The sequence below is a fragment of the Aotus nancymaae genome, unplaced genomic scaffold (assembly GCF_030222135.1).
Source record: "Aotus nancymaae isolate 86718 unplaced genomic scaffold, 86718_ANA_hifiasm-v0.15.2.pri h1tg000193l, whole genome shotgun sequence".
NCBI classification, from domain to species: Eukaryota; Metazoa; Chordata; class Mammalia; order Primates; family Aotidae; genus Aotus; species Aotus nancymaae.
Genome location: NW_026988608.1, coordinates 1,365,671 through 1,384,962, shown reverse-complemented (window position 1 = coordinate 1,384,962; position 19,292 = coordinate 1,365,671). Strand labels below are relative to the sequence as shown.

General features: G+C 57.5%; 1 protein-coding gene across 3 annotated transcripts in view; it reads right to left on the bottom strand.

Moving 5' to 3' along the window:
- The window catches only part of STK32C (serine/threonine kinase 32C), a 106,795-nt gene that overhangs the window by 19,309 nt on the left and 68,194 nt on the right, over positions 1 to 19,292 (bottom strand). For all 3 annotated transcript variants that reach the window (XM_064371825.1, XM_064371826.1, XM_064371827.1), the window contains exons 3-4: positions 5,263 to 5,414; positions 497 to 670 (exon numbers count right to left, since the gene is read on the bottom strand). In XM_064371825.1, coding sequence (XP_064227895.1) covers positions 497 to 670; positions 5,263 to 5,414 — 326 coding nt within the window. The remainder of the gene's footprint in view (positions 1 to 496; positions 671 to 5,262; positions 5,415 to 19,292) is intronic.

Genomic DNA, 19,292 nt, shown 5'->3' with positions numbered 1-19,292 from the left:
GTCAGCCTAATTCCTGCTTCCCAATTTTACTTCCTTCATAATCTGTTTCCTATTTTTTTTTTTAATTTTATTTTCAGAGCCATCACACCAGCTCTGCTTCCTAATTTCATCTGCTTTAAGCTAATGTTACGATTAGTTTGGATTCCCTGGGACATGGTGGACAGGCACACGGAAGCCTTCAGTTAAAGGCGGACCAGCTGAACGTCACCTGTGGTGACCCAGCCCGTGGTCTCTCCACCAGGGCTAACGGCCCTCTGTGCCCAGTCTCAGCTGCGGCTGCTTGGACAAGGCCCCCTACACGGACACCCAGCTTGCAGCTATGGGGCTGACCTGGTCGGCATGGGTGCCACAGCTGGGGGCAGGCTCTCGGGCAAGGGTGGGGCAGAGGAGCTGGACGGCTCTGTGGGAGTGTGGACCCCCCGCCAGTGGCCTGATCCGAGGCTGCAGCAGCCACACCCGCCTCAGCACGTGCCGCTGCCGTCCACCACGCACTCACCTGTGGATGATGTGCTGGCCGCGCAGGTAGTCTAGGGCCAGCGCCATCTCGCAGATGTACAGCCTCACCGTGTCCTCGGAGAACTGCACGTTCTGCTGCAGGTGGTAGCGTAGGTCTCCGCCCAGAAGCAAGTCCACTACCATGAACATGTCCTCCTCGTCCTGGAAGGAGTACCTGTGGGCATCGATGGAGGGCCTGGCGTGCACACAGCTGGGGAGCCAGTCATGGGTGCTCCCACAGCTGACACATCTCCCCCTAAGGACCACAGCCCCACACCAGCATCAGCGCCCAGGCATTCCCAGAGCAGGGGCCTGCCCGAGGCACTGATTCCACCCAAGTCCAGCGCTGCTCTGAGCCCAGACCCTGAGCAAAGACAGACCACCCTGTGCTGGAGCCCAGCTGGGGGCCAGAGGCACCTGTGAGTCGCAAATGCAGAGCGGAACTACAGTGCCCATCGCTGGGTTGCTTCAAGCTGCCCTGGCTCCTCTTCGGTAACATGGGGATTCAAACATCTGCCTTGCAGGGTTGTTAAAGAAAACGAGGCAGTGTATGTAAAACTCTTGACAGTGTCAGGCATTTACTAACAGCATCCATGGTGACGAGGTGGCGGTGGTGGTGGTGATGCTGACAACAGCGACTGTAATCGTATGGTGATAGCAGCGATTGTGATCATGGTGGTGGCGGTGATGGTGACGGCGATGGTGACAACAGTGATTGTGTCAATTATGGTGATGACGGTGGTGATGTGACAGTGATAATGGTGATGCAACGGTGGTGATGGCGATGGTGGTGAGAGTGACAATGGCGTGATGATGATGGCAATGGTGGTGACGGTATAGTGGTAATGCTGCTGGTGGTGATGTTAGTGTTGGTGGTGATGGTGACGGCAGTCACGGTAGTGGTGGCTGTGATGGTGGCAGTGATGGTGGTGATAATGGTAATGCTTATGGTGGTGGTGGTGATATAATGGTAATGCTGGTGGTGGGCGATGATGGTGATGATAGTGATGATGGTGATGGTGGCGATGATGGTGGTGGTGATGGCGATGGTGGCGGTAGTATAATACTGGTGATACTGGTGGTGGCGGTGAAGATGATGATGGTGACATTAGTAATGTTGGTAGTGGTGTTGGCAATAATCGTGGTGAAGATGGTGGCGAAGATGGTGGTGGGGTGGTGGTGGTGATGGCACCAGTGATGGTAATGGTGGTAATAATGGTGATGGCAATGGTGGCAGTGGTATAATACTGGTGATACTGGTGGTGGTGGTGAAGATGATGGTGTTGGCAATGATCATGGTGGTGATGGTGGTGGTGGTGATGATGGTGATCACGGTGGTGATGATGGTGGTGATGGTGATGATGGTGATGGTGGTGATGGTGGTGATGATGGTGGTGATGGTGATGGTGGTGGTGGTATACCGGTGATACTGGTGGTAGTGATGAAGATGATGGTGTTGGCAATGATCATGGTGGTGATGGTGGTGGTGGTGATGATGGTGATCACGGTGGTGATGATGGTGGTGATGGTGATGATGGTGATGGTGATGGTGGTGGTGATGGTGGTGGTGGTGGTGGTGATGGTGGTGGTGATGGTGGTCATGGTGATGGTGATGGTGGTCATGGTGGTGGTGATGGTGATGGTGATGGTGATGGTGGTGGTGGTGATGGTGATGGTGATGGTGGTGATGGTGGTGATGGTGGTGGTGATGGTGATGGTGATGATGGTGGTGGTGATGGTGGTGATGGTGGTGGTGATGGTGGTGGTGATGGTGGTGATGATGATGGTGGTGATGGTGATGGTGGTGGTGATGGTGGTGATGATGGTGGTGATGGTGGTGATGATGATGGTGGTGATGGTGGTGATGATGGTGATGGTGGTGGTGATGATGGTGGTGATGGTGGTGATGGTGGTGATGATGGTGATGGTGGTGGTGGTGATGGTGGTGGTGGTGATGGTGGTGATGGTATAATACTGGTGATGCTGCTGGTGGTGATAAACATGATGATGAAGAAGGTGATAATGGCTATAGCAAAAAAACACTTTAAGGACCTCCATCCACTTCGCAGTTTTTTTCTGTGAGCTCTCATAGGTAACTCTAACAGCTAAATGACAGGACCTCTCAAGAATAATGGCACAGAGAACTCATTTTTCATGTGATGTCCCTCTACCTGTCTTCCAAAAGCCTCCCATCCTCATCCTCAGTGAAAGGTGGCCTGAAGAGGGTGGTGCAGGCTGGGGGCTGGGGAAGGGATGTGGAAATGCTGCCACAGGGCAAAGGACTCAGGATGACAGGCCTCAGGACAGGCCCACAGGCCCTGCAGAACAGCCAGAGGGCAGGAGACACTCCCACACCTGGAGGCAAGAATGTGGCGGCACTGCCCCGCACGGCCCCGGAAGGCAGGAGCCATGTCCCAGCAGGTGGCACTGCCCCGCACGGCCCCGGAAGGCAGGAGCCATGTCCCGGCAGGTGGCACTGCCCCGCACGGCCCCGGAAGGCAGGAGCCATGTCCTGGCAGGTGGCACTGCTCCACACGGCCCAGAAAGCAGGAGCCATGTCCTGGCAGGTGGCCTGTGGGGACCGGGGCCCCAGCTGCAGCAGGAGTGGAAGACAAGTTAATATACTTCATATATAAATCGTAACAATGGCTCAGAGCCCCGAGTCTGCCAGATGAGGAAACCATGACCGAGGAGGTGAGGTGTGTTGCCCCCGGCAGGGTGGAGGGCTTCAGCCCAGGAGCTCATGCTCCTGACCACTGGACAATCCTGCCTCCCAGCAGAGGCCAGGAGGGCTGGGGTGAGGGGAAGCCCAGGGCCACAGGAGAGAAATCCTGGGTCTTCTTTCTCCACAGACCCCTTAATGCCAGTGTTGTGGCTGAGTGTCGATCACGACGGCCGTCCGTTCCTGCAGGGCTGCAGGCCACGCCTGCCTCACAGAGAGCTCCTGCCCTCCCCACTGACCCAGGAGTAAGCACCACTGTTCAACGACAAGGGAGCTGACCCAGGTCCAGCCCTCCTTGGCCACTGGGTGGCAGGGGCAGGTCTCAGGGACATTGGTGCTCAGACGCCCTCAGCTTTAGAACCACCGCCCAGAATGCCAAAAACAAGACCACGGGCCACAAAGACATCCTCTAGCCATGCCAGCCTTCTGCCTGCCTGGGACCAGATGGCCGCAGGAGGCCAGATCCCCAGGAGGTCACAGTGAGTGAGAACAGCAGCCATGCACAGATGGTGCAGCTGAGGGGCCAGGAGTTGGGGGAGCCGTGGCCACTGCTCAGGATTCCTCCTCTGGGGTTCGGCAGTCCACAGCTCCCCGTGCCCAAGGCCTTGGTCAGCATCTCCCTGTCTCTCCCCAGCTGCCCTGGAAGGCCGGGCTTTGAACACTCCTCCCCAGCAATTATGGAGAACAGCCACATAACACCATGCCTAGGCACATTGCACAGCTTCTGGAAAGTGGCCACTGCCCACTGCAAAGTCCCTCTTCCTATTGCAGTGACCCCAGGTAAGTAGCCACCTAGGGGGCAGGTCTGGGCTCTGAGTGAGTCCCTGAAGCAGCTGGCCCCAATCTATTCTCACAGCGAAGGCACCGGCCCTGACTCGCTCTCACCCCCTCGAAGTCCTCCTGCTGCCTCTTCCTTTGAGTTTAGCTAACGGGCCCCCAGGGAAGGTACAGGAGGTTTCAATCCCTCCAAGACTGCCGGCCAGGACCAGGACTGTGTGCCACCTGACCCCTCCAGCTGCTTGAACACCCTGTGTTCCACAGGAGCTTCTGGGAAAAACACCCGCCTATGAGCATGCATTGGAGCACAGCGTCCAGTGTGGGAGGAAGGTGGCCAGGGAGGACCCCGTGCTGGGAAGAACCTCTGCACTGGGGAGCATTCCTGAGTTGGGGAGGACCTCTGCACTGGGGAGCACTCCTGAGTTGAGGATCACCTCTGCACTGGGGAGCACTCCTGAGTTGGAGGACCTCTGCACGGGGAGCACTCCTGAGTTGGGGAGGACCTCTGCACTGGGAGCACTCCTGAGTTGAGGAGGACCTCTGCACTGGGGAGCACTCCTGAGTTGGGGAGGACCTCTGCACTGGGGAGCACTCCTGAGTTGAGGAGGACCTCTGCACTGGGGAGCACTCCTGAGTTGAGGAGGACCTCTGCACGGGGAGCACTCCTGAGTTGGGGAGGACCTCTGCACTGGGAGCACTCCTGAGTTGGGGAGGACCTCTGCACTGGGGAGCACTCCTGAGTTGGGGAGGACCTCTGCACGGGGAGCACTCCTGAGTTGGGGAGGACCTCTGCACTGGGGAGCACTGCTGAGTTGGGGAGGACCCTTGCATCAGGGAGGACTCCCAGAGAGAAAGGGGGTGAACCTATCAGCAGAGGGCAGGTTCCAACACCTCCTGGAGCTGGTCTCAGAGTTCATTATTTTGGAAGGAACTCCAGGTCAGTCCCTAAACTCTCCCTCACTGACTGCTGCCAGAGACTCCATGGGGAGGCACACCTCCCTTCTAGGGAAGCCCCGAGCTTCTGGCACGCTCAGCAGAGATGCTGCATTAACTAACCCCAGCATGCTACAGTCACCTGGGCCCCTGCCAACCCTGAGGCATAGGAAGGGACATGAATGGGACGGGGCAGAAAGGGCCTGTGGGTGGTGGGGGCATCCCCGAGGCACGAGGGCCAGGGAGCAGCAAGAGCAGGAGGGGACGGTCGGTGCCATCCCAGCTTCAGGGCAGCCGGTCTCTCAGCAGCGACACCGGCCCCACGGCAGGCTCACCAGAGGTTCACCAGGAAGACATGCTCGATCTCCTGCAGGATCTCCAGCTCCCGGAAGACATTGCGGACCTCGTCCCGCTCGATGCACTGCTGCTTGTTCATGTACTTCATGGCATACATCTTCTCCGTGTCCCGCTTCTGCACGATGCACACCTGGAGGACACAGCGCTGATCGGCAGGACGCCTGGGATTGCATGGGGACGCCTGGGGACCCGCCGCAGCCCCTCCACCGCCTGGACGCAGCAGATGCTTTCCTCTGTCACATACGGTAACAGATTTGTTCTGGGGATTAGGACATGGATGTTTTGGGGCTGTGATTCTGCCCCCAGAGGTTCCTGTATTGCTTAGTGTGTGGCCCTGGAGGCACCTGTCTCAGTCACATCCTGGCTCCATGGCTGCTCCCGGAGACCCCTCCCTGAGACTCAGTCCTGTTGTGAAGCAAAGTGGTGACCCTCCCTCCCTCCCTCCAGGGGCCTTTGGGAGTCAAACTGAGGGCACAGGCTAGCCCAGACTAGGAAAGCGTGTCTGACTGTGCCAAGCAGTGGCCTGGGTGGATCCAGGGGCAGCCCCATGGCACGGGAGACAGTGGCTTGGTCTGGCGCATGGGCACTAAATGTGGCCTCTCTGGGAAGCTGGCACCAGGCATGGCCTCAGCACCGCCCTGCCTGGTGGGTGGGGAAAGCTGGGCCTGGAGGGGCAGGAAGTGCCCTGTGCTGGGGGCTGCCCAGAGCATATGTGCCGATCGGGGCTCCTGAAAACGCGGCCATACCTGCCAAGGAGTGGGGGCAGCTGCAGGCAGCACAGCAAGAACAGGCAGAGGGTGAGCTTGAACAAGGCCACCCTGGGAGGGCTGGGAAGGATTTCTCCTGAACTTCCTGCATTTCCTATAACCACGTTTTAAATTATTATGTTGAAAGTCAGTTGAAGGTTTCAGAATGACAATGAGCGTAAGCTGCAGCAGCCCCTGGCCACCCACTTCAGCCCCGAGGCCCCTCTCCTGCTGCTTCCCGCTGCCAACAGGGCAGAGTGGCGTGGCTCAGCAGCACGGCCTCCCTCCTATGCACCTGCCCGCAGGTGGCAGAGTCCCGTCCTCCAGACGGAAGTCCCAGCCTCACTCCACGCAGGCACAGAAGGAGCAGAGCCTGCCCGCGCCCGCCCCAGCGCGCATGCCCTCCCAGCCCGCACCCGCCCCAGTGCGCACGCCCTCCCAGCACTCACGCCCTCCCACGCAGGGCCGCTGAATGACCCGGGCAGTGACCACAGGCCCAGAAACCGCTCCAGAAAGGCTGGTTCCTGCCTGGGGCTGGGACAGGACAGGGTGTGAGGCGAACAGGGTGGAATACCCGACCCCCTACCCTCTGCCCTCAGGAGCCTGGCTTGGGGGCACTGGCTGAGCCTGGGGCTCCTGCTGCTGCTGGGAAGCTGGGGCGGGGCTGCCGAGCCCACCTCACACAGGGTCTGCCCGGAGCGGCGCTCGCACCTGCGGCCCAAGGCCCTCTCCGGCAGTCCGAAGCCCCAGGCTTTGTGAGCCGCCCCAGAAAGCTGCCTGCCCGAGTGACCCAACCCTCTCTGGGGTCCCTCTGCCCTGCCTGCTCACGTCGCAGGTCAGCTCTCAGAGGGGGTCTCTGGAAGAACACGCCTTCCCTTGGGGTGCTGAACCTCCACAGCCCACTCGCCAGGGGACAGGTGCTCCTGGCTTCCCGTGCCCTCTGGGCCCAGCCACAGGGGCAGTGGACACCGACAGGTGACTACTCCAGACGGGTCCTCACCCTCCCGCCGGGCGAGCTCACCCAGGACCACCCCCCGTCCCAAGGCTGGGGCCTGGGCTCCATCTGGGACCGGTCCTTGGCCCTGTGACTGGAGCCTGCTCTCCCGGTCATACGTGTCCAATCATCTGTGGCCAGGGAGCAGGGACAGAAAAGCCGCCTGGGGTCAGGGCCTGGCCTCGCACACCCTGGCTCCTTTGTCCACCACAACAAAGCAGCAGATCCATTTCCCTCCAGCCTCAGTTTCCCCACCTGTGAAACAAACTGCCATGGATGGTGGCACCATCAGCCACGATCCAAGCCCCCGGCCTGGCCCTGTGGGAGGAGTTGCCCTGGGGAGCAGAGGAGAGGCAGGGTCAGACCCAAGTCTCCCGAGTCTTTGGGCTCTGTGTTCTGGAACATTCTCAGCTCAACTGCAATTCAAGAAAAGTTTGTAAGTCTCTCTGTGGCAGCACCATGCAAGCAAGGTACTGGCAGTGCAGGGTGAGGTGCCGCGGTCGCTCCCTGGGACCCTCAGGGGAATGCCTCGACCCCTGCAGTACACCCGAGTGTGTCCCCAAAAGACATGGCCACACTCACAGGCCACCAGGAGCCTTGGAATGTGGCCTTACTGGGAATAAAGGTCTTCGAAGGTATAACTGAGGATCTGGAGGTCTTGACTCAGGATGGGCCCTAACGCCAACCACAGGCATTGTTGTAAGAGACGGAAAAGAGAAGATGTGACGCGGGCATGCGGGTGAGGTGGTGTGAAGACGCCGGCCTGGGGATGGGGGATGGACTGACGCGGCTGCAAGCTGAGGACACCAGGAGTGGCCAGCAGTCCCCGGACGCCAGAAGCACAGAGGGTCCTCCCAGCAGCCCCCAGATGCCAGGAGCAGGCACAGAGGGTCTTCCCACAGAGCTTCCTAGCAGCCCCCGGACACCAGGAGCAGGCACAGAGGGTCTTCCCACAGAGCTTCCCAGCAGCCCCCAGACACCAGGAGCAGGCACAGAGGGTCCTCCTACCAGGGCCTCCCAGCAGTCCCCGGACGCCAGGAGCAGGCACAGAGGGTCTTCCCACAGAGCTTCCCAGCAGCCCCCAGATACCAGGAACAGGCACAGAGGGTCTTCCCACAGAGCTTCCCAGCAGTCCCCGGACGCCAGGAGCAGGCACAGAGGGTCTTCCCACAGAGCTTCCCAGTAGTCCCCGGACACCAGGAGTGGGCACAGAGGGTCTTCCTACCAGGGCCTCGCAGAGGAACCACCTTGCCAGATGTCAGGCTTCCCATCACCAGAATGACGAGAAACTTCTGCTGTTTGCAGAAAACAAGCTGTGGAACTTTGTTCTGGCAGGAAACCCACCTTCTCCGTGCCTCCAGTGTGCAAGCACCCCTGAAAACACTCTGCACGCTCGAGCACCCACGGCCATGTCTGCGGGCAGCAGCCTCGCCTGGGCTCACGCTGCACCCTCACCCGAGCACCTGCTCTCTCCTTGCCACTTGCCAACCCAGCAGCCCGCTTCCCCCAACCTCCTTCATCATTTTCCGACCCGGGCCGACAGGCAGGGTCCTGGCCCTGCCACTTATTACCAGGACCCGCCCTCCGAGGCTTGGATGGTCAGGCACACTCAAGGTGGTTTGGGTGGTGTGGGGTTTTCCCTTGAAATGGATTTGATCAAGTCAATCACATCAAAGTGCTCTTAGGGGAAGACACAGAGAAAAGGTTTGGGTCAAAAGCAGGCAGGTCCAGCAGGCTCCCTCAGGCCTGACAGAGGAGGCTCCAGTGAGCGGTGGCATCAAGCCCTGGGGTTGGTGCAGTCTCTGTCTGGAGGGACCTCGGCACCAGAGATCATGCAGAGGAGTGTTTACAAAAAGAGACTGGAAACCCGGTGGGCGGCCTCTCTGACCAAGCCTGGGGGCTGAGGGCAGGCAGGCCCGACTCATCTGCTTCCTCCAGGAAACCGGTCCCTGCCTTCCTGGCTGTTTCCTCCAATCGTCGACAAGCTCACAGAGGAAATGGATTCAAGGAAATGCAGTTAGAGGAAACGGAGTGAGTTAGAGGAAATGGAGTCAGTTAGAGGAAACGGAGTCAGTTAGAGGAAATGGAGTCAGTTAGAGGAAATGGAGTTCAAGGAAATGCAGTTAGAGGAAACGGAGTGAGTTAGAGGAAAAACGGAGTGAGTTAGAGGAAACGGAGTGAGTTAGAGGAAATGGAGTGAGTTAGAGGAAATGGAGTCAGTTAGAGGAAATGGAGTTCAAGGAAATGGAGTTAGAGGAAACGGAGTGAGTTAGAGGAAAAACGGAGTGAGTTAGAGGAAATGGAGTGAGTTAGAGGAAACGGAGTCAGTTAGAGGAAACGGAGTCAGTTAGAGGAAACGGAGTGAGCTAGAGGAAACGGAGTCAGTTAGAGGAAATGGAGTCAGTTAGAGGAAATGGAGTTCAAGGAAATGCAGTTAGAGGAAACGGAGTGAGTTAGAGGAAAAACGGAGTGAGTTAGAGGAAACGGAGTGAGTTAGAGGAAATGGAGTGAGTTAGAGGAAATGGAGTCAGTTAGAGGAAATGGAGTTCAAGGAAATGCAGTTAGAGGAAACGGAGTGAGTTAGAGGAAAAACGGAGTGAGTTAGAGGAAACGGAGTGAGTTAGAGGAAACGGAGTGAGTTAGAGGAAACGGAGTGAGTTAGAGGAAACGGAGTCAGAGGAAACGGAGTGAGTTAGAGGAAACGGAGTGAGTTAGAGGAAATGGCGTCAGAGGAAATGGAGTTCAAGGAAATGGAGTTAGAGGAAACGGAGTGAGTTAGAGGAAACGGAGTGAGTTAGAGGAAATGGAGTCAGTTAGAGGAAATGGAGTTCAAGGAAATGGAGTTAGAGGAAACGGAGTGAGTTAGAGGAAATGGAGTCAGTTAGAGGAAACGGAGTGAGTTAGAGGAAAAACGGAGTGAGTTAGAGGAAACGGAGTGAGTTAGAGGAAACGGAGTCAATTAGAGGAAACGGAGTGAGTTAGAGGAAACGGAGTCAGTTAGAGGAAACGGAGTGAGAGGAAATGGAGTGAGTTAGAGGAAATGGAGTCAGTTAGAGGAAATGGAGTTCAAGGAAATGCAGTTAGAGGAAACGGAGTGAGTTAGAGGAAATGGAGTCAGTTAGAGGAAACGGAGTGAGAGGAAACGGAGTGAGAGGAAACGGAGTGAGTTAGAGGAAATGGAGTCAGTTAGAGGAAATGGAGTTCAAGGAAATGGAGTTAGAGGAAACGGAGTGAGTCAGAGGAAATGGAGTGAGTCAGAGGAAACGGAGTCAGTTAGAGGAAACGGAGTGAGTTAGAGGAAATGGAGTGAGTTAGAGGAAATGGAGTCAGTTAGAGGAAATGGAGTTCAAGGAAATGGAGTTAGAGGAAACGGAGTGAGTTAGAGGAAATGGAGTCAGTTAGAGGAAATGGAGTTCAAGGAAATGGAGTTAGAGGAAACGGAGTGAGTCAGAGGAAACGGAGTGAGTCAGAGGAAACGGAGTCAGTTAGAGGAAACGGAGTCAGTTAGAGGAAACGGAGTCAGTTAGAGGAAACGGAGTGAGTTAGAGGAAACGGAGTCAGTTAGAGGAAACGGAGTGAGAGGAAACGGAGTGAGTTAGAGGAAATGGAGTCAGTTAGAGGAACTGGAGTTCAAGGAAATGGAGTTAGAGGAAACGGAGTGAGTTAGAGGAAATGGAGTCAGTTAGAGGAAACGGAGTGAGTTAGAGGAAAAATGGAGTGAGTTAGAGGAAACGGAGTGAGTTAGAGGAAATGGCGTCAGTTAGAGGAAATGGAGTTCAAGGAAATGGAGTTAGAGGAAATGGAGTGAGTTAGAGGAAACGGAGTGAGTTAGAGGAAACGGAGTGAGTTAGAGGAAATGGAGTCAGTTAGAGGAAATGGAGTTCAAGGAAATGGAGTGAGTTAGAGGAAACGGAGTGAGTTAGAGGAAATGGAGTCAGTCAGAGGAAACGGAGTTAAAGGTCTCACCATGAAGAGGAACAAGTCCACCCCGGGCTCAGGAGCCCTGGCTTTTCCTGTGAAACGCCACTGACGGGGAGGCCACGGCACCACTTGGAACAGGCTGGTACCTGCGGCCATGTGACTGCCATTTCAACTGAATGCTGTTTACACATTTTGCAGATTTAAGTGATTCACCCAAGCTCTTTCTCTTTCCAAAGAATTCTTGTTCCCCAGAAAGCAAATGCCTGACCACAGGTACCTAAGGCCTCTAAACAGCATAATGAAAGCACCTCCTAATCCTACCTGGGGGAGCTTCTAACGTCCCAAGGAGAGGTGGAGCCTGGGGACGTGGGGATAGCAGGGCGAGACAGGGCAAGGCAGGCTCCCTCCCAGGGATCAGTGCTGGGCACCACAAAAACAGGAGGGTCAGTACCCGGGATGGGCTTGGAGAAGCCGTCTGCAGCAGCTAAGGAAGGGGCAGCCTGGCATGGGGCCTCCAGGGAGGCTGCTGGGAGCAGAGGGGTCCCCCAGGCAGAGCCAGGCTCCCGTGGACTCCAGAGGCTGCTCCATCTCCCACTCTCCTCCTGCCACTCCTGAGAGCCCCCTGAAGCTGTTTTCTTGATGTCTCTGAGAAGCTATGTCCACGGGCTATTTGTCCCAGGCCCCTGTCCCCAGGTGAGCTCAGTATTCTAACATGGTGAGTGGGAATCAGCTTTGGGGTTTCAGTTTTCTCTGACACTAGTGGCTGCTTCCTAGGCTGTGGCCGGTGGAGTTAATGAGGCTACAAACCTCTCAGGAAGAGGTGGGCACGGGGAGGCCCACCAAGGGGCCAGGGCGGCGGCTGTAGCACCATGTGATGCTGAGGCTCTTCTTACATCCGCTGCAGGTGGGGGGGGGGTTGTCCCAGGAGGTTGGGAACCCCCTGTGCCCTGTGACTGTCAGGTGTTGGTGGTTGGGCAGGGCACCCAGCCCACTGGCTTCCTGGGGATGGAGCACCTCCCATGCCCACACTCGCAGGGACGCTTGTTCTCCCATCTAAAGTCAGAACATGGCCGCAGGGCTAAGCACACAGCTGGTGACTGCAGGACGGCCCCTTGGCAAAGGCTGCCACCTCAGCTGCTTCATGCTGGCTGGAACGTCGCTGGGCATGGAAGACCAGATGGGCTGGGGTGCCGTCTGAGTCCTTGCCACTGTGGACATACCGTTTTCTGGTGGTTGCACACAGTGATCATTCTGACGAGGTCTGGAATTCTTGGCTAACTTATTTCTTCATACAGAGCCTGGAGATGCTGCTCCTGAGTGGCCGAGAACCTGTGGCCACGAACCTGTGGCCATGCAGACTCTCCCATGGCCTATAACCAAGGCTCTTAGCACTTTGCCTGGATACTCCCAGCTTTCCCCCTGCCCCGGGAGTTAGGACCTGCGTGCAGGGTATGTCGCAGCCCGTGATCCATCTTGAGGGCCTCCATCCATGCTGCCCGAGCTTCGCAGCTGCTTCAGGGGAGCTCTGCCAGCTGTTTCTCCCTTGCACTCTCCTGATACCTCCCGATACATCCCCAAGTCCCGGGCAGCACCTCCACGCCCCTTCCTCACCCACCGCATCCCCAGGCCTTGCTGCAGTCCCCTCTGAAACACGGGGCTCCTCAGGCAGGTTTGTCCAGCTTGCTTTCTCTGCCATGCCCTGCTGCTAGGCGAGGTCTCTATGAATTCTTGGGGGGTCTCTGGGTGGCCCTTCACTCACAATCAGCGCTCCCTCTCAGTTGTCTCCGCAATGCTGTGAGCCCGGAAGGGTTTCACCCTCCACACCAAGCCCCGTGCTCTGTACGGCCCCCTCACGCCATGGCTCTCCCCCACCTGCCTGGAGAGTGGTGGGAGGCCAGAGCCAATGTGGCCACCAGCCATTCCCGTCAGGCAGGGCCCACCTCTTCTTGCTTCTCTGGTTGCCTCAAGCCATGGTTCTTGGGAGCTGCCGGGGGGTCCTGGGGGGCTGGAGGTCAGGTAAAGATAGGAAGTCTGTGCTGTTCGAAGCCAGTGCACATGGGCTCATTTGTTACAGCAGATAGTGGACACTTACACAGTATGCCCACCAAGGCAGGTGGGGAGCTCGTGTGGCATGCACACCACGGCAAGTGACATAGCTGTGATGGGACTGAGGGGAGGGAGGCACATGGCACAGAGGACACCAGACACACGGTTGGGGAGAAAGGGAGGTGAAGCTGTGACTGGTGTGAGCCGTGTGAGTGGTGTGAGTGATGTGAGTGGTGTGCGCCATGTGAGTGGTGTGAGCCATGTGAGTGGTGTGAGTGATGTGAGTGGTGTGAGCCGTGTGAGTGGTGTGAGTGATGTGAGTGGTGTGCACCATGTGAGTGGTATGAGCCATGTGAGTGGTGTGAGTGGAGTGGTGTGAGCCGTGTGAGTGGTGTGTGATGTGACTGGTGTGTGCCGTGTGAGTGGTGTGAGTGATGAGTGGTGTGTGCCATGTGAGTTGTGTGAGTGATGTGAGTGGTGTGAGCCATCTGAGTGGTGTGATGTGAGTGGTGTGAGACATGTGAGTGGTGTGATGTGAGTGGTGTGAGCCATGTGAGTGGTGTGAGTGATGTGACTGGTGTGTGCCGTGAGTGGTGTGATGAGTGGTGTGTGCCATGTGAGTTGTGTGAGTGATGTGAGTGGTGTGAGCCATGTGAGTGGTGTGATGTGAGTGGTGTGCGCCGTGTGAGTGGTGTGAGTGATGTGAGTGGTGTGAGCTGTGTGAGTGGTGTGAGTGATGTGACTGGTGTGCACCGTGTGAGTGGTGTGTGATGTGACTGGTGTGCACCATGTGAGTGAGTGGTGTGAGTGATGCGAGTGGTGTGAGCCGTGTGAGTGGTGTGAGTGATGTGAGTGATGTGAGCCGTGTGAGTGGTGTGAGTGATATGAGTGGTGTCAGTCGTGTGAGTGGTGTGTGATGTGACTGGTGTGTGCCATGTGAGTGGTGTGAGTGATGTGAGTGGTGTGAGCCATGTGAGTGGTGTGAGTGAGTGGTGTGAGCCATGTGAGTGGTGTGAGTGATGTGAGTGGTGTGTGCCGTGTGAGTGGAGTGACGTGAGTGGTGTGAGCTGTGTGAGTGGTGTAAGTGATGTGAGTGGTGTGAGCCATGTGGGTGGTGTGAGGGTGTGAGCCGTGTCAGTGGTGTGAGCCATGTGAGTGGTGTAAGTGATGTGAGTGGTGTGAGCCATGTGGGTGGTGAGGGTGTGAGCCGTGTCAGTGGTGTGAGCCATGTGAGTGGTGTCAGTGATGTGAGTGGTGTGAGCCATGTGAGTGGTGTGAGCTGTGTCAGTGGTGTGAGCCATGTGAGTGGTGCTTGATGTGAGTGGTGTGAGCCATGTGAGTGGTGTGAGGGTGTGAGCCGTGTCAGTGGAGTGCACCATGTGAGTGGTGTGAGCCATGTGAGTGGTGTGAGGGTGTCAGCCATGTCAGTGGTGTGCGCCATGTGAGTGTTGTGTGATGTGAGTGGTGTGAGCCATGTGAGTGGTGTGAGGGTGTCAGCCGTGTCAGTGGTGTGCGCCATGTGAGTGTTGTGTGATGTGAGTGGTGTGAGCCATGTGAGTGGTGTGAGGGTGTGAGCTGTGTCAGTGGTGTGCGCCATGTGAGTGGTGTGAGCCATGTGAGTGGTGTGAGGGTGTGAGCCGTGTCAGTGGTGTGCACCATGTGAGTGGTGTGAGCCATGTGAGTGGTGTGAGGGTGTGAGCCGTGTCAGTGGTGGGCGCCATGTGAGTGGTGTGAGCCATGTGAGTGGTGTAAGGGTGTGAGCCGTGTCAGTGGTGGGCACCATGTGAGTAGTGTGAGCATGTGAGCCATGTAACTGGTGTAAGCAGTGTGAGTGGTGTGAGGGTGTGAGCTGTGTCAGTGGTGTAAGCCATGTGAGTAGTGTGAGCCGGGAGTGGCGAGTAGTGTGAGCTGTGTGAGTGGTGTGAGCTGTGTGAGCGGTGTGAGCTGTATGGTGTGAGCTGTATGAGTGGTGTGAGCTGTGTGAGTGGTGTGAGCTGTGTGAGCGGTGTGAACTGTATGGTGTGAGCTGTATGAGTGGTGTGAGCTGTGTGAGTGGTGTGAGCTGAGTGGTGTGAGCTGTGTGAGTGGTGTGAGCTGAGTAGTGTGAGCTCTATGGTGTGAGCTGTGTGAGTGGTGTGAGCTGTGAGTGGTGTGAGCTGTGAGTGGTGTGAGCTGTGTGAGTGGTGTGAGTTGTGAGTGGTGTGAGCTGTGTGAGTGGTGTGAGCTGTGTGAGTGGTGTGAGCTGTGAGTAGTGTGAGCTGTGTGAGTGGTGTGAGCTGTGAGTGGTGTGAGCTGTGAGTGGTGTGAGCTGTGTGAGTGGTGTGAGCTGTGAGTGGTGTGAGCTGTGTGAGTGGTGTGAGCTGTGAGTGGTGTGAGCTGTGTGAGTGGTGTGAGCTCTATGGTGTGAGCTGTGAGTGGTGTGAGCTGTGTGAGTGGTGAGAGCTGTGTGAGTGGTGTGAGCTGAGTGGTATGAGCTGTGTGAGTGGTGTGAGCTGTGAGTAGTGTGAGCTGTGAGTAGTTTGAGCTGTGTGAGTGGTGTGAGCTGTGAGTAGTGTGAGCTGTGTGAGTAGTTTGAGCTGTGTGAGTGGTGTGAGCTGTGAGTAGTGTGAGCTGTGTGAGTAGTGTGAGCGGTGTGAGCTGAGAGTAGTGTGAGCCATGGGAGTGGCATGAGCTATGTGAGTGATGTGCCACCCTTGATGCCAGAAGCAGGTTAAACAGATAAATTAAAAGGAATCAATGGAAATATGAACCAAAATCTTTTTGACAATGATTATTTCTAGGAAGAAGGAGGAGGCAGGAGGAAAGGACTGTGCCGGGGCTCCAGGTGATGTGGGCAGCAGAAGCAGATGGGACACTCAGGACACGGAGCCACCTGGGCCCTCAGCAAGTAAACAGCAAGGACTGAGGGCCCCCAGAGTGACCGCCACTCGGGGCCACCTTGCTGCATAGACTCATTCAGATCCTGACTCAGAGAAACAGTGAGAAGACACTCACAGGCTCTGGGAGACGCAAGCCTGGCACGGTGTGACGGATCATAAAGACCGCTGTTTCAGGTGTGGAAGACAGCGTGGTGGTGGCTATGAAGAGAGTCCTCATCTTTAAAGATACACACTAAAATATCAACGGATCAAATGACGCGCTCTCTGGAATTCATTTCAGATGCCCAGGGCACAGTGGGAGGGGGGCAAAGGTTGTGGCTAAACAGGATGGGCACCGCGTCGGTTCCTGGCGAGGCCAGACTCGGGTGCTTGCAGGGGTCACAGTGCTCCTCTCTATAGCATGTGAGTTGCACCTTCTAAAAGCTAGAAAAAGAAGACTTGAAGTAATGCTTCCGTGGCCCAAAGCCCATGCGTGGGCCTCAGTCAGGAGCACAGAAAGGACCCCTGGCCACTTCCCCAGGTGCCAGAGCCTATGGACGGCCTGGTCAGTGGAGGGACATGGCCAGTGCTGGCACCTGGGCTCTGGGCCCAAGGGGAGGCCCGACAGCCCCAGAAACGGCCAGCAGTGTCCCTGCAGTCCTGGATGCTGACCACCTGTCATGAGGCTCCCACATGGGGTGACCTGATGGGGAGGTCAGAGACTCCCAGTCCAGAGTAGGAAGCTGAGGCTGGGTGGCAGGTGGCAGCCCCATGCACGGGCCACACACACTGGGCAGCTGTGTCTGCCACGCGTGGGCTGAACTGGGTGGCAAGGAAGCTTCCTTCTCACTTGTGGGTTTGCTGCAGGACAGACAGGGAGGTGGCCTGGGACGGGGAGCCTGTGACATCATGTGGTCACAGATCAGGCTCAAACACAGGTTTAACCTTCCACGCCAGAAGCACGGCTCAGCCACCCTTGACACGGTGTCTAATACCATCCCCCACCCCGCGGCTCTGGCGGCGGTGGCCAGAGATGGAAACTGACAGGCGTGTCTCCCACCTGGCAGGGCCCTTCCTTTCCTGGCCCATTCAGACATCTGCCCCCCAGCTTACAGGGACTGCGTGTCAACCACAGTGTGATCCTTGACCTGGTGCCACCCAGAGCTCCTGTGGACCCTCCCAACAAACCTGTTGGCCCCAGGGTCCGTGCACCCCTCCCTCTCTGCTTGTGCCCCAACCTCCAAGTGTGTGTGTGGGCACCAGGCCTGCTGTGTACCCACCAAGGTCTGTAAGTACTGAAAGATCTCCAGCTTCCATGTTGTGGTTGTATCACGGAAGCCCTGCCCCAATTCTGCCCTAACATTTCGGCTGGCCCTCAGGGACCCACACAGGGGGAAGGATCCCTTGCTGCTTGGCCACGGCCTCCTGGCTGCTGAGACCGGAGCTGCCAGCTGGGTGGGCAGTTTCATTTTACATGCCCACTCCTGCCCCCAGGCTCCCATCCCCTGGGCTGTGCTCCCTGGGCTCCTCTCCCCTGGGCTGTGCTCCCGCTCCCTAGGCTGTGCTCCCTGGGCTCCTCCTTCTTGGGCTGTGCTCCCTGAGCTCCTCTCCCCTGGGCTGTGCTCCCTGGGCTCCTCTCCCCTGGGCTGTGCTCCCGCTCCCTGGGCTGTGCTCCCTGGGATCCTCCCTCTTGGGCTGTGCTCCCTGAGCTCCTCTCCCCTGGGCTGTGCTCCCGCTCCCTGGGCTGTGCTCCCTGGGCTCCTCCCCCCTGGGCTGTGTTCCTGCTCCCTGGGCTGTGCTCCCTGGGCTGTGCTCCCTGGGCTCCTCCCTCCTGGGCTGTGCTCCCTGGGCTCCTCCCCCCCGGGCTCCTCCCTCCTGGGCTGTGCTCCTGCTCCCTGGACTGTGCTCCCTGGGCTCCTCCTCCTGGGCTGTGCTCCTGCTCCCTGGGCTCCTCCCTCCTAGGCTGTGCTCCTGCTCCCTGGGCTGTGCTCCCGCTCTCTGGGCTGTGCTCCCTGGGCTCACAGGCTGGGCCCACTTTGCCCTCCACTGGAGCTTGTTTCTCCCAAGCCAGGTGACCTGACCGAGGCCAGCAGGGCCACCTCTCTGGCCTCAGCTTCCTCACAGCTCCAAGGCAAAGACAATATCTATGCACGCGCCTGTCGAGGGAAGAAAAAGAGAAACTGGATATGAGAGTTCTCCCCTCCTGAATCAGTCATGAGGGAAACAGCTATTTTAAGCACAAAGGTGCAGCCTGGGTGACCCAGAGAGATGGGCCCAGCAAATTCCCACTGCGTTCTGGCCCATTTCGGAGCATGTGGTAACTGCTCCTTCCTGTGAGGACTCTGCACTGAAGCCCCCACGCAGGGTTTCTTTGATCCTTTGGTGGCAGTGGAGATGAATCCAAGGCATTGGGTGTGAGGCACAGAGGCACCTGAGCATGCGGGCAGGGCTGGTCTCAGTGCGGCTTCACCCCTCTGTCCCTGAAGCCTGGAGCCAACTGGCCATAGCAGAATCGACTTCCCCACGGCAGGGACAGTAGGATCCCTGCCCCCGACCTCTGAGGAGCCTCCAGCTGCTGTGTGCACAGGGCTCCTCCGGGTTCTCCAATCAGCGGCCATCTCCCTCCCAACTCTGGCCTGGGGGACGGTGGAGGAGGGTGGGGGAGGGTGGTCTTTTCAATCCTCAGCATCTCTCTCTCCTTCAAAGCCACTGTGATGAGACCCAGCACGGTCTGGAGCCCCAGAGACTCTCCAGCCCTAACCCTTCCCAGAGAAAAGGCCACCGCTAAGCTGGGCCCCTGCTGGCCTCAGACAAAGTAGACGGGGCCTGGGGAGCTGCCACAGCCCTGGCGGGGGGCGTCCTCCCACCATCTGGCCAGGGCACAAGGCAGCCTCCTTGGGACCGAGGCAGCTTCTACTGAGGTCTGTGGTGCAGCAGCTGTTCTCGGCGGCCCCCACAGGAGGCCACACAGCAGGCTTGAGACATCAGCATGATTTAGGAGAACCCCCCGGCTTTACAATGTAGGTTTTATTTTCACACAGGAGGGTTAAATCAGGAGATGCCTGCCATTGATGAGACCATTAGTTACACTTCCCAAGACGGGGAGGGGCATGCCACACCAGGGGGCCACGCAGGGAAAGGCCAGTGACGTGAAGGGGAAACATGAGCAGAGCCAGGCAGTACCTTCCTCAGGAAAGGCGGGGAAAGCTGAGTGGGCAGGCTTGGCGCTGGCCTGTGGGAATACAGTCCTGCCCTGATTGCCTGGGGTCAGGCCCCGAGGAGATTCGTGCAGGGGATGTGGCCTTGAGCCTGGAAGCACACAGAGGAGATGCTGGGGGGGTGCCCCAGGTAGGTGGGCTCGCGTTTGAAAGGCAACCAAAGGCAAGTGTTTCTGATCTCTAGGGAGTGGTTGGTGCAGGAGGGGCATCTCCCCAGGGTCAGCA